Source organism: Kryptolebias marmoratus, linkage group LG10, assembly GCF_001649575.2.
Source record: "Kryptolebias marmoratus isolate JLee-2015 linkage group LG10, ASM164957v2, whole genome shotgun sequence".
Lineage (NCBI taxonomy): Eukaryota > Metazoa > Chordata > Actinopteri > Cyprinodontiformes > Rivulidae > Kryptolebias > Kryptolebias marmoratus.
The window spans coordinates 1171273-1184826 of NC_051439.1; the positions used below are offsets into that span (position 1 = coordinate 1171273).

The 13554-nt window shown below is 35.9% G+C and overlaps 1 protein-coding gene across 1 annotated transcript in view; it reads right to left on the reverse strand.

Moving 5' to 3' along the window:
• The window catches only part of sfxn5a (sideroflexin 5a), a 30757-nt gene extending 17602 nt beyond the window's left edge, over positions 1–13155 (reverse strand). Inside the window, exons 1-12 of the mRNA XM_017433439.3 lie at positions 12973–13155; positions 10162–10230; positions 8859–8936; positions 7809–7835; positions 7591–7645; positions 6826–6851; positions 6671–6724; positions 6157–6213; positions 6011–6076; positions 4534–4624; positions 921–1036; positions 535–620 (exon numbers count right to left, since the gene is read on the reverse strand). Coding sequence (XP_017288928.1) covers positions 535–620; positions 921–1036; positions 4534–4624; positions 6011–6076; positions 6157–6213; positions 6671–6724; positions 6826–6851; positions 7591–7645; positions 7809–7835; positions 8859–8936; positions 10162–10230; positions 12973–13020 — 773 coding nt within the window. The 5' untranslated portion in view covers positions 13021–13155. The remainder of the gene's footprint in view (positions 1–534; positions 621–920; positions 1037–4533; positions 4625–6010; positions 6077–6156; positions 6214–6670; positions 6725–6825; positions 6852–7590; positions 7646–7808; positions 7836–8858; positions 8937–10161; positions 10231–12972) is intronic.
• Between the last annotated feature and the right edge of the window lie 399 nt (positions 13156–13554).

Below are 13554 nucleotides of genomic sequence, written 5' to 3' on the forward strand. Positions count from 1 at the left end.
TCTTTCAGCTTTTGTTCTTCTACCTTATGCAAATCTTCTACGAATCAGCTTCTGTTCCACTTTTTGCATCTTCATTAAACTTCAGCTGTTCAGCATATCTTCAGCCGCTTTCAGCAAAATCATTCAGCAAAAAAAGCATTCACACTGCATTTTTGCAGGAAATGCAACTTCTCTAGTTTTAATTCTTTTTTTCCACGGTAACAAGACGATCCAGTCACTGTTGTCGTGTACACGAATGGCTGAAGCACAACAGAAATGTCATGGATTCATTGAAAACCAGTGTCAGGTAACTGGGCCTAAGAGCCCAGATTGAGACAAGAAGTCATGGATAAAGTACTGAAGCGACACATATAAGACTGGAACGCATTTAAATAATTTATTCCCTTGAATGTCATTAAAAAAGTTGAAAATTTAAACAAAAATACTATTTAAGGCACATTTGTTTTATGTTTTGGTTCTTATTGTTCTCATTTATTTTATTAAAAGCCAAACATTTATGAACAGAACAAATTTCAGAGGAGAAATTTTTCTTACTTTTCCAGTACAGCCATGATCATGGGAGGAAGCACCATGATTGGCATGGGCATGACCACTCGGGTCAGGGCAGTCTCCAAAAGTGCCTGTCAAAGAAAACACCACTTATCATTTCAAATCTAAACTAAAAATGTTGGGTAAAAAAGAAGAACATACACCCTCTTTCAATTATAAGGTTTAATGTCCTGTGACAACAGGACATAAAAAACAAGAAGAAAAAAAAAGAAGTGATCCTTATAAATGTGTTACATTGTTTTTGGCATGATTGTACAATTATTTCAGAATAATTAAATTGTTTAAGAATTATTAGATTTTATATTGATTAATAGTGACAAAATTACATATGTTCATACAAGATTTAAAGCTTTCAGAAATATGAGACTTACATGTCTTGCAGCTACTTTTGATGTCCCCACCACATTCCCGTTGTCATCGAACACAATGATGCCCTCCGACAGCTCAGAATGTCTCATCAGCACCACATTACAGACATTTGCACTCGCTGTGAAGACCAGTGAATAAACATTAATGGGTCTCACTGCTAACAATATCTTATGTTTAAATTTTTTTGCTTTGTGATTGACTTGCAGGATTAGACAGTGCTGCTGAGACAGAGGTGTTTAAATTCTTTGCTCAGGGGAAAAGTGTGATGTCTGTTACTATGAGGTCTTAACTGTGGCATTAGCAGAAGTGGAACAAACAGGATTGTTCATTATCTTAGCATCACTTCATCACCTTTCTTGAGATCACACAATATTTTGTGGGACAACAAATTACAAACAAATGTGTTTGACAGATTAAAATATCTAAGAAGCAGAAAAATCCCAAATCATGGGATTAGAACTTTTTGACTTTACAAAAGCCAGCTTTACAAATGTATATGTTTTAGCTGTTTAGGTATACAGCTCTAATTGTTGCAACATCTGAGTGATAGCTGGATCTTTGGTTTGTCATTTTGGTCAAAACAGACTAAAATATCCTTTGACTATTTTATTCTTTTATAAAAAAGCTTTTTCTTTAGTACCACCATAACTACATAATAGCAAAAGACAAAACAACAAACATCAGAACAGTGAATCTGAAAGGTGAAGATCAAAACTTGGGAAGCAAACTGGTAATTTGAGCATTGTTGAACATTTTTAAACAAGAAAGACCGGGCAGCAACTTAAAGTTGTGACAATACATTACATTAGTGTTGCAATGTCCTTCAGGTAAAACAGCTTGTCCTGTATTTAGCTCAATCCATATTCCCATCTCTGACCAGCTTCTCTGTCCCTGCTGAAGAAAAGTATCCCCACAGCATGATGCTGCCACCACCATGTTTCACTGTGGGAATGGTGTGTTCAGTTTTGGTCTGATTTGAGTAAAGCACCTTTTCCTACATGTATGCAGTGTCTCTACATGACTTTTGGCAAACTGCAAAGAGAACTTCTTTTGTTTTGTTTTTTTCAACAATGACTTTCTTCTCGCTGCTCCATAAAGGCCAGATTTATACGACTAATAGTTGTCCTGTGGACAGATTGTCCCACCTGAGCTGTAGACCTATGCAGAACCTCCAGAGTTACCATAGGCTTCTTGGCTGCTTCTCGTTGCCTGTCAGTTTAAGTGGACGGCCATGTCTTGGTAGGTTTTTAGTTGTGCTGTACTCTTTACATTTTCAGGTAATGGATTGAACCGTGAGATTTTCAAAGCTTGGGGTATTGTTTTATAACCTAACCCTGCTTTTAACTTCTCAACAATTTTATTCCTGATCTGTCTTGTATTTTTTTTTGGTCTTAGTGGTGCTGTTTGAAACAAACCTCTGTGGCCTTTACAAAACAGCTGGATTTATGGTGAGATTAAATTAAACTCATATGGATTCTAGTTACTAACTAGGTGACTTCTGAAGGTAATTGGTTGCTTTAGATTTTAGTTAGGGGTATCAGAATAGGGGGGGGGGGTGATGAAAACAAATGGTGCACACTTTCTAATTTGTGAAAAAAAAATAAAAATAAAAAACATGTATTATTTCCCTTCCACTTTACAATTATGTGCTACTGTGTTTCTCCATCACATAAAATATAAGTAAAGTATTTTAAAGTTTGTGGTTGTAATGTGGCAAAATGTGAGAAAGTTTAAGAGACATAAATACTTTTTCAAGGCATTGTAGATAGAGCATGAAAATCTAAATGTGTTACTCTAATTAGCACATTTATAAGAAAAACAGAACCAGTGTAATGGAAGTAAGTGTAGTGTTGTAAGTTTAATTTGTGCTCAAACACAGAATCAAAAATCTGTCAGAATACCTGCAGACCTTTAGTCTAGTTTGTTTTTGTATAACATGTAAACTGAATACCAAAGTTATCCTATTTAAACATGCCCTGTCATCTTTTGAAAATGATCTCTTTTATAAAAACAAAGAAGACTGTGTGTTAAAATGACCAAATCCACTGTTAATGTGACAAATAAAAAGCACCGAAGCCCAGATAGCTTAATTCACAGCCTAAATGAAGTGCATCAGTGGCATGTCATTCCAGAGATAATTCACCAAATGCACTCCACATTTGAGTGTGACTTTAAAACAAAAACACAAACAAACACAAGAAAAAAGTGAAATCAGCTACAGACAACAAAGCCGGTGGGCGGGGGTGGGTAGGTGTTGGACAAACCTCTTTCTCATTTATTCACGAAAGCCAAAATGAACCCAAATGTTTGTTAATGTAGACGGACATTTCTCCTTGACTCTAATATGAATAAGAAAAACTCATTTTAGAGAGTTTAGTGGCAGTGCCCTGAGCCTTTTTAATTTAAGACCTCAACATTCAAAATTATCTTTCCTGAAGCCCGAAGGGACAGCAAGTTGCTTTGTGAAGGGAATTTAATTAACTTAGCTTACAGCTCTTGTTTTATCCAGACCAATTAATAAAAGGGCAGATTACATGATTCAGCATCAAATAACAAAACCTACGGTGAAAAGATCAAATTCACAAAAACAGTTTGTAATTACATTAATAAGGGCAACAAAGTAATTGAAAATGTATAGATAATTGCAAAATCTGGACAGCTCAATGCTGACATTTATGATTGTAATTTGAAATAATTACATTTATGTGCTTTCTAATTGCACTTAGTATACTTGTAATATAATTAAGTCCTAAATATTACAAATAATGACAAATATTTTCAAAAGAAAACCAATTAATTACATGCCTACATTTTTGCTAGTATGGATTTATCTCCAGTTAATGTCTTCATAATTTAACTGAATGAAGGGCTGTTGCTTGATTAAGTTATAACAAAATAAACCTAGCCTTAAGTAACTAAACACAATCAAGCTGGTAAAAATTCAAACAGTACTTTGCATTCCATTGCTTTAATTAGCCTTTTTAATTACCTTTTATACGGGCCAAGCAAAACAACAACAGCCACAACAATGTCCAAACTGAAATCAGGTAAATGAGGCCCTGACATGGACGCCACTTTAGGGGTAATTATCCAATTCGTTTGCAGCAGCAAAGTTCCACCAAGCAGCTAATTACCAGGCAACAACCGCACTGTAGAAACCTGTTGATTTAATTAGAAGCGCTGCCATGGTAAGGAAGAGGAGGCGGGGGTGGGCAGGCAAACAATTTAATTATGAGCCAGCAGCCCAGGGCATTGTGGGACACAGGTTTATACCCCTGAGTGCGATTGTGCTGAAGGGAGGCAGTATGAAAATCAGCTTTGTGGCTCCACACACATCTGACAAAGCAAGCTCTCAGCAAGTCTCTAACCCTGCCGAGACGAAAACGGACTGCGAGGAGCAGGATGAAACAAAAACACGCTCACTTCTTGGCTTTCACACACAAACTGATTGTGACTTCAGAACAGGAATGGAAGGTTTTTACAGCACTAAAAATAAGATGGCACCATTAAGTATATTAACTTGAATGTTCAGTTTAGGCAATCTCTGTTTAGTTAAAATTAAAATCTGTATAATAAAATTGTGCCTCTTAAAATAGTGAAGCCTTTTGAACTTACCCACTGCTGGGAATGGGACAAACCTCTGCACAAGAAGCCTGGTGGCTGGACTGAGGCTGCTTGCTTTCTGGATTAAAACATTCAGCCCAACCTGAAGGTAAATCACATACACTTACAATTAGACAGCCAGTTTTAACAACTATACAGACACCACATTTCTGGGCAGCTTTAAGCCTTCCAGATAAAATAATAAAGGACAATCTGAAGCCCATCAAAGTGCTGTGTCTAAACCCCTCAGTAATTGATTCCTGCTGTATATTAACTTGCTAAAGTGAAGCATTCAAAACTGCACATATATTCTGATAAAATACCAACATGAAACTTCAGCCCCCCCACAGCCCTGCTGGGGGTTGTCACCAGAATGGACGTTTAATTGGAGTGCTCCTGCCCTCCTCCTGGCTTGTCATTCTGCCCTACAGACTGTCTGACATTTTTTTCTGTGCTTGCTGTCATTGTCAGGCCTAAGGCTATCTGCCGGATGACCCCCAGCAGGACCAGTAATTGGCCCAGTTTGAGGTCTTTGTGCATGATCGAGGTTGTCTCAGGCAGGTGTGTGAAAAAGTATTATAGTCTATGAACATTTAAAGCCCTGATGACAAGGAAGTTAAAAAACTGAAACAATATTTTGATGGGTTTTTTATATTTAACTTGTTTGCATTTTCTGCCACAATTATTGAGCATATACTGTGAAGGTGGATTACTGGCATTTTGTTGTTGGGTTTGCAAAGTGACCAGTGAAATGTTGTTCGCAATATGAAGGAAGAGACAACTAGTTAGAGTTGTTAAAGTTAACTCAGATGTGGTGTGTTTTGCTTCTGTGAGATTAAATACATTAGCAGATAACGTAACAACTTATCTTGTGTCATCTATTTGTATCAAACACTGTAAAATACAAAAAGATGTGGTTTGACTGCTTCTCTTCACTGCAGTGAGTATTATTAGAGAACATTTTCAAACCATTTAACTAAATACATAAAATAAAGCATTTTTAGAGCAAGAGGTCAACTGGAAATAAGAACACTTAAAGGAATTTGAGGTTACTTATTTAAAAATTAAACTGCATTTAAAAACCTTTAGGACAAGAGGACACTAAAATGTTTTTGTTTCTTCTCAATTGCTGTCAATGTGACTAACAATGAAAGTAGTTTTTCTTTTATAAATAGACAAACTTTTATATCAAATCTTTGTAATAAAACACAGTATCTTAACAGCGCAGTTTTAGGTTCAAGAGAATAATTACCTCTTGATATACAAAATGCAGATGTTAAACACAGTGAAACACTTTTACAACAGTTAATCCTGCATTTTTTTCTTTGAAACACTTTGTTTTCATTGAGCTGTCTGGAACTGTCAACACAAATCTCTGCAGCAAAATGGCAGGAACAGAGACACGATGTGTGTATCATAGCCTAGAATGATGTGTTGCTATGTGGTGACATCATGTTGTCATGGCAGGTGAATTAATGTGAGAACTCACAGCAATAGACACTGCACTGGTCACTGCACCAACATATCCCCAGATAAATTTGGAAAATGGAGCAGGCTAAAGAGAAAACAGAGGAGTCAGATTTAGAATGACAACAAAAACAAAAGAACTCATTTTCTTTACTCCATAAACGGTACCTTGGAGGCGTTGCGATTGCAGTAGTTAACACAGGCATTGTGACTCTGGTTTAACCACTGGGGAAAAATGGCAGGATTCAATTTAAACTTTGATTACAGAAACGTTCAAGTGTTCTTTGCCGTGTTGTTTATTTTTGCCTGATTAAAATAAATCTGCAAAGTGATCACCTTTAAACAAAAGAAATCACAATCATCTAAATCTGGAGACCATCTGTCAAAAAAAATTATTTCCTTGGATTAGGGGTGGGGTTAGGGTTCCTTGGTAATACTTATTTTTAGGCCTCCTGTGAAAATGAAGCAAGCTCAGACTTTATTTCACATGAGCATCAAACAATTTCAATTTGATTTTGTTTCAATAAATACCAGAAAAACAGATTTGAAATTGGGTAGAACAGTATTATCCAAAAGATTAGATATGAGTCATCCTTATGACTTAACTTAAAGTAAAGTGTATGCTATTACTGTTATAAACCTCTATAATAAATGTATGGCAGTCTGGGTTTTCAATACATACCTGCCAGAAGACAGTTGACAGCATCGTTTGATTAGGAAGGAGGAGGCCAACAACCTGAGCAAATATAGAGGAAAAATATAAACATCATATTTGCAACATTTACATTGATATAAAAGCTGAATTTGGATAACTAATATAAAATAAAGAAGTCTTACCACTGGTGTGCCAAATGGAATAAAACCTGTTTAAAGACAGTGCATTACCATCAACATCTACTGCATGGAAACATACTTACTAGGAATAACAACAAGAAATAAGCACTGAAAAGAACCGCTGTTGATATCCAGTTAAAGCTTCTGTCTTGTATCTTGCCCTGCAGCTTTGAGGATGGAAAAATTATTCTCCAAAACACGCACTTCAATCAGAAATAGTGTATTATGACTTTTGGTTGCGGTATATTGCAAAAGCATAGACTAAAGGAAATACTATAAAAACATTTTTAAAAATCACTATCAGATTATTCTGCTGCTCCAGGTTTTAAAATATTTTGAAAATAATTTATAATTTTCACAGAGCAATTATTTTTTAAGTCTGTCTGCCTCTCATTAACTTGACAGTCAGGGAGTGACAGACACAGGTGTGTGGTTACCATGGTGACCATATTGAGCCACTGCTTTTTTCGTCTTTCCTTTCTTCTTATTGGTTCTCACTCCACCCACCCTCAGATATGTCAAAATCACCTCACCAAAAAAAAGATGTTTTAATACGAGTGCTTATTTCTCCAGAAACCTAGAGAACCCTGCCATCACCACAGGACAGAGGTTTAATCAGCCACCAGCTGAGTGCGACCTTTTCGAGGCTCGAGACAACCTGAAGAGCCCCGTGGAGCTATGACAGTTCCCAGGGTGAACAACTCCTCTATGCTGGACCACATAACAAGCCCCTGGATCCCACACCCCCTGGGACTTCTCCTGTGCTACCTGACATCCGAAAGGGCATGAAGATCTTTTCCCCCGAGTCAGGGTGGATGATGGCCTGCAATAAAAGCACAGTCAATGATAATGAGTACAAAAAGATGTTTAGCTCATGGAAGAGTAATAATAAAAACATTATGAAACCTTTATTCCAGTGAAGCCACTGCTTTGCACATGCAACAGTTAACCACAGGTGTGTGTCTGTGTAAGTGTCAGTATCTTACCTGCTTTATTTTCTGGGCTTGCCAAAGCTGTAACAATTCAAAATAATAATTTAAAATAAAGACTTTGATTAGTGGTAAATACTAAATAATCTGTAACTCATTGAGGCGCTAGAGGAAACTGTTAGATGCCTTTTCAAATAAAACTTCCTTGGGGGACATAGTGACTGACATGGAAATCTCTACCTGCAGAGCTCACACTGATTTCTGATTGAATTCATTTTAGATTATGACTAAAATGTTTTTAAGTAAGAGCAGTTTCATAGTCATGAATAACTGCCACCCTTTTGATTTTGTTACTGTCTGAATGCTGATTTTCCTGTTTACAGTTTCTTCTTTACGTTTTTTTTTTGGGGGGGTGTGGGGGTGGGGGGATCAAACTACTTCTGAATACTTTCTGCTATTTGAACCATTCACATATAAAAAAGTTTGGTTTGATCCGTGGGTACTGTGTGCTATGACTTTTTTCGGTATCTTTTATACATTTTAAATATTTAACTTTATTTACAAAATTTTCCCCCCATAAACATACACTGAGATCTCTTTGAAACCTGCTTCAACATACTGGTCCGTTTTTAGCTCATTTTAGCTTGTACATACAACTTTGCTCATTTTAATTTTTAACTTTTAGTTATGGATTTGCAAATTTAGGCTTTTATCTATGGTTCGGCTGATTTTAGATTTTAGCTACAGTTTTACTAAATTTAGCTTCAACAATTCCGTTTTAGTTTCTTTAACAAATATCAGCAGTCATTTAGCTCTCAACATTCAAAGTGCCTTTTTACTGAAAATGCAAAGTTCTCTAGTTGTGATGTGTTTAAAATGTATTTTTTGCAGTGTTTGAATAAGTATAATGTTTTATTCTGTTTTGATCTGTATTTAAAAACTTTTTATTTTTATGTTGTCAAAAATCTGAGGATGTATATTGCAAATTAGCCTAGGCTATAAATGTTACAGTGTACACTATTTGTTAACAATAAATAAACAATAAATGAAGCAAAATTTAAAACTGAAACTACAAAGTCAATTATATTTTTACATTTTTGTTTTTACCTGAGCGTCGGTCACTCCTGAAGACAAAGTTCCTTGTTTGAAATGCTCAAGAAGCGCAATGCTGTCCTGCAGCCGTTTCTGATGGGACAGAAGACAAACAAACGTTTCAAAAAATTAGGAGTGTGTTAGTTAAGAATCTTTTTCTTCTTCCAATGTGTAATCTTCACTGTTCACTGCCTTTTAAATGTGTTTCACCAACATTTCATGCAGAGACTTTTAGACAGCAAATGAGTTTTGTAAAAAAAAAAGGTTTCTTTGTAATGTGATCACCATCTAATGCAGAACAAAACACAAGACCAATTCATTCTAATGAGCTTGTGATCTACAGCCATATGGGTGGCACACAAGGCTGGTGTGTGTGTGTGTGTGTGTGTGTGTGTGTGTGTGTGTAAATCACGACCCTTCCTCTCATCATTAGGGGCAAGCTGAGACTATGCCTGGCCTAACAAGGTTTAAGGTGCATGGTGTACATGCATGTGTGTTTGTATGCACTTTCCATCCCACACATTTTCCTTATATGTCCGGAACACATCACATCTCAGGAGTTACTACTGCTGTTAATGTCACCAAAGAACTCCCTAACAGCTTCATTACCCAGAGCAGCACAGCTCTGATGACACTGAGGGTAAAATTACCACAACACATCCAAGACCTGTGGAAATGTTACGACAAGTAGAGCCGCCGAATAGAGAAAGAAATTAGAGAAAAAAAACTTGTTGCACAGAGTGAGTCAGTGAATTATTATTGTTAAATAATAGGGAACAAAATTGGACATGGCAGGAATGCAGAATTTAGCAAATCTGTTTAGTTGTTTAGTCTGTTTAGTTACTTGTTACACAACTAATGGTTGTTTTCTCTATTCATTCTTTTTTTAACAGTATAAATACACTCTTTAACACCTGAGCTGCTTTGCTGTGACTCTATACTACATGTTGCATTATAACTTTGTATAAAACATGTTGTGGAGTTTTGAAATGTTATATTTTTAATAATAACATTATTGGTGTATTGACTGTTCTGTACTGTGTTCACACATGTACCAAGTTCTGTTTGTGATATTTCTAATTTGTCCTAATAATGAGACATTGATTCAATGCGATGATGCTTAGCACCTTTCATGCTAGTGTTTTATACGAAGATCACCTAATGTGCAAGTTAATTGTTTTTACAGATATCAACTATGGTGACATAAACAGAGTTTTGGCTTTGCAAATGTCAAAAACAGAAGAAATAACTTCTTAGTTTAAAAATAACTTTAAATAAAGTACAATTTGGCACAAAATCCCACATCAAGTTGGCATACCTCTGACACAAAGAGAGTACTGGGGTCAATCACATCCAGAAAGTGCCTGAATCGGCCAGAAAACGTGTCCTAAGGAATAAAATATATAAAGTTAACATTAAACGACAAAAATGCATAAACAAAAATTAATCTTACCACTAAATATTTTTATGAAACATCATTACCAATGATAAACAGATATTAGACATTTTCAGTTTGAATGTTCAATATAAAACCCACTAAACATCTGAGCAGAGATGAGTAAGTTAAGAAAATTTTACTTCCATCTACTTTAAAGGTGGCATATGCTTCATTTTTTACACAAATATTGTTGTCTAAAAGGGATTCTGGTTGATTTTTCAGAGAAAAGAGCCAGAGAGATTCCAGCTGTCTCGTAGCAAACAGCAACATTAGAGCTTGCCAGCTGTTGTAACACACCAGGTGGAGCCTCTTCATTAATGCCTCTGGCAAACTGTTTCCCATCTTCATCCTTTAGAAGCCCAAATCCACTCACACTGAATGCAATTAATTCTTTTAATGACTCTGCCAGAAATACCTTTCAATCATTAATTCATATCTGAGCATAAGGAATCAGTATGAGATACAGCAACACGCTGCACCCGCTCCTCCCCGGCTTGGGTTCAATTACACTAACTGTTAATTTGGATGGAAATCTGGTATGTGAATCATCGCTACACCTTGTCACTTACTGAACATATGGATACTTGGTAAAAACATGGCATGGAGAATAGCTTTTCAAATTTGTTAATCCAATTATTTACCTGTGTCATTTAAATCATACAGTTTGAGCTGACATTGGTGATTAGTTAGAGACATGGTGTCTTTAACGCTGTTAAAGTCCTGTGGCTGATAGAGACTTTTGAATGTGATACTGTTCATAAATGTATGTACAAAAAGACAATATTCTGATTTGGGGTTCCAATTTTTTATATATGATTATTATTAACTATGTTGGGGCCTGTGTCATGATCCTGTAACCCTAAGGCTTTGGATTCAAGCTCAGGTTGTGTCAGGTAGAACAACTGACAAATCTTCAGGCAATTTTGCTAACTATGGCAACCCCTGCAGAAGGGAGCAGGCGAAAGAAAAACATTATTAACTATATTAGTAAACAGGAACTTGTGCATATTAGTTAATTTTCATTAAGTTTATTATGTCTAGGTTCATTTTGACTTCCAATCTTAGCAAAGAGCTCATCTCCTAAATCACTAAGTTGCACTTCCTGTTTGTTAAAATACTACCATTTTGGTAACAAAAACACTGAGATAAAGCAGGGTTCTGTTTTCAGGTTTTAAAAAGCTCTATTGCCATGAAATACATTACAGTGATGTTTTTAAAAGTACTCCTTGCTAACTAAAAAAACAAATGAAAAAGGTTTTTCTGAACTATATCAAATGGTGAATATCATATCATATCAAAAGGCATTTACTCCAGCAGTTTTCCAGATCCATTGATATACAATTCTGAAATGCAGGTACACACTCAATGTCAACAAAGAACTCAGGTGAATCTGCCGAAAGCCATGTAGAAGCTTGAGTCTTGTGATTAAATCTGCAAACTTTATTCAACAAATCTGAGCACAAATATATACCTATACATCAAAACTGTCACACTTCTCCATCCCAATTGGCTCTTCCATGAATGACACCATTGCTGATCTATTTTCAGTCAGTTTAGCTGTTTTTGTAAGTTGAAATATGCATGTGATAGCTGGTGGCCAAATTTTGCTTTCATATTTTTCATTTAATAACACATTAACCATCAATATGGAAAAGATTTTGTGCAAATTTTGCTTCTTACTTTAGGTAAATTGACTGGTCATGACATTACAATGAATACCTTTAATCTATTTTCCACTTTTAACTTTCAAGTTTGTTTAAAAAAACTTTATTCCTTCTGTTTTTGTTAAAATTCTTCTTTAATGATTCTTATTTAACTTTACACGCTCTCTAAGGTGGACAGATCAGTTACTGTTTGTAGTTCAGAAGTCAAAGAGGAGGTTAAGAAGCGACCCAGCATTTTCAACCACTTCCCCCAAACTGTGGAATGATCTGCCTTTACAAATCAGACAGGCCAACACACTTTCTGTTCTTTAATCGTCTCTTAAAACCCATGTTTTAACTCAGTCTGAACAACAACAACAAAAAATAAAAATAAATAAAAAACTGTCAGGGTGGAAAAACAATGGAAATAATGGATTTTGTAGAAACAGGTTAGAAAACCCAGCCCTGTTTTGAGAGCTGGATGCTCAGGCACACTTCATAAACAGGTCACAGAAAGTAGGGCTGTACACACACACACACACACACACACACACACACATATATATGTATATATATTTATATATAATGTTAAAGTGAAAGTTGACGATGTCACTCAATAATTTTTGAATTGTTTAAAATTTTCGAATCTTTATATTATGCCCATACATCAAAACACGTAGGCATTTTTGTCTCTTTCACGTATTGTGTTTATCGATGCTATAGGACTTTTCTCTCAAAAACACTTCCTCGTGTGCTGCGATCAGGAGAACTATGGTTCACTTCTGACCTTTAAGCTAAAGTTATAAAACGTATAGTGAACTACTACATTTTAAAAATAAGAAAAAGACGTACATGTTAAAAAGAAATCGTGTTAATCGCTATTATTCTTTTTTATTTTTGGCCTTTTGCCTGTCTTGGTTACTGACATCAAAATAGCTGGCTCGTTTTAAAAGTATACAAGTCTGCAGTTGTTATCACACTCTCACACAGCAGAGCTTTACGTGAAAGTTGTTGCTGCACTTTAAGGTCAAGTTAAAAATAAATGTACCTGGTTGAAACGAGACTTGCCGAACTGGAAGGGCGGGTATTCAGACATGCTGCTGCAAAACGCTACCAAATAAAACCAAGTTTCAAGTTATTTGATATAAAATGTGTCTTTTTCCCCCCACAACTACAAACTGTCTTCTCAAATATGAGCAAAACAGTCAGCTGTCACAGGCCAGGGTGCATTGTGGGCAATGTAGTTTTCTTGACCTAATTTACTATCTCAGTCTACGAATGTTACTTTCAACTGACTACATTTCCCAGATGCACATCCTTTATATCTGTAGTTTTATAACAAAAAGTTAAGATAGGAAGTAGGAACCATTAACAAACCGGCCTACTTATTGTCCTTGAGCAGCCGTCTCTGTTTTAACGTGACACCTCCTCCAGCTGCCGCTGGTAAACGGAATTTTCTCCATTTATTACAGATATTTTCCTTCTTCTGCCGCTTGACATCACTTCTAATTTGCTCATATGCCCGTAATAGAAAAGAAGTGAACCCAGTAATACCCAGCAAAAGTTAAACGGATCAAAATAAGACAAGACTTATGTTGCTACTGAAGCTTGAACTGATCGAAATGTTTCT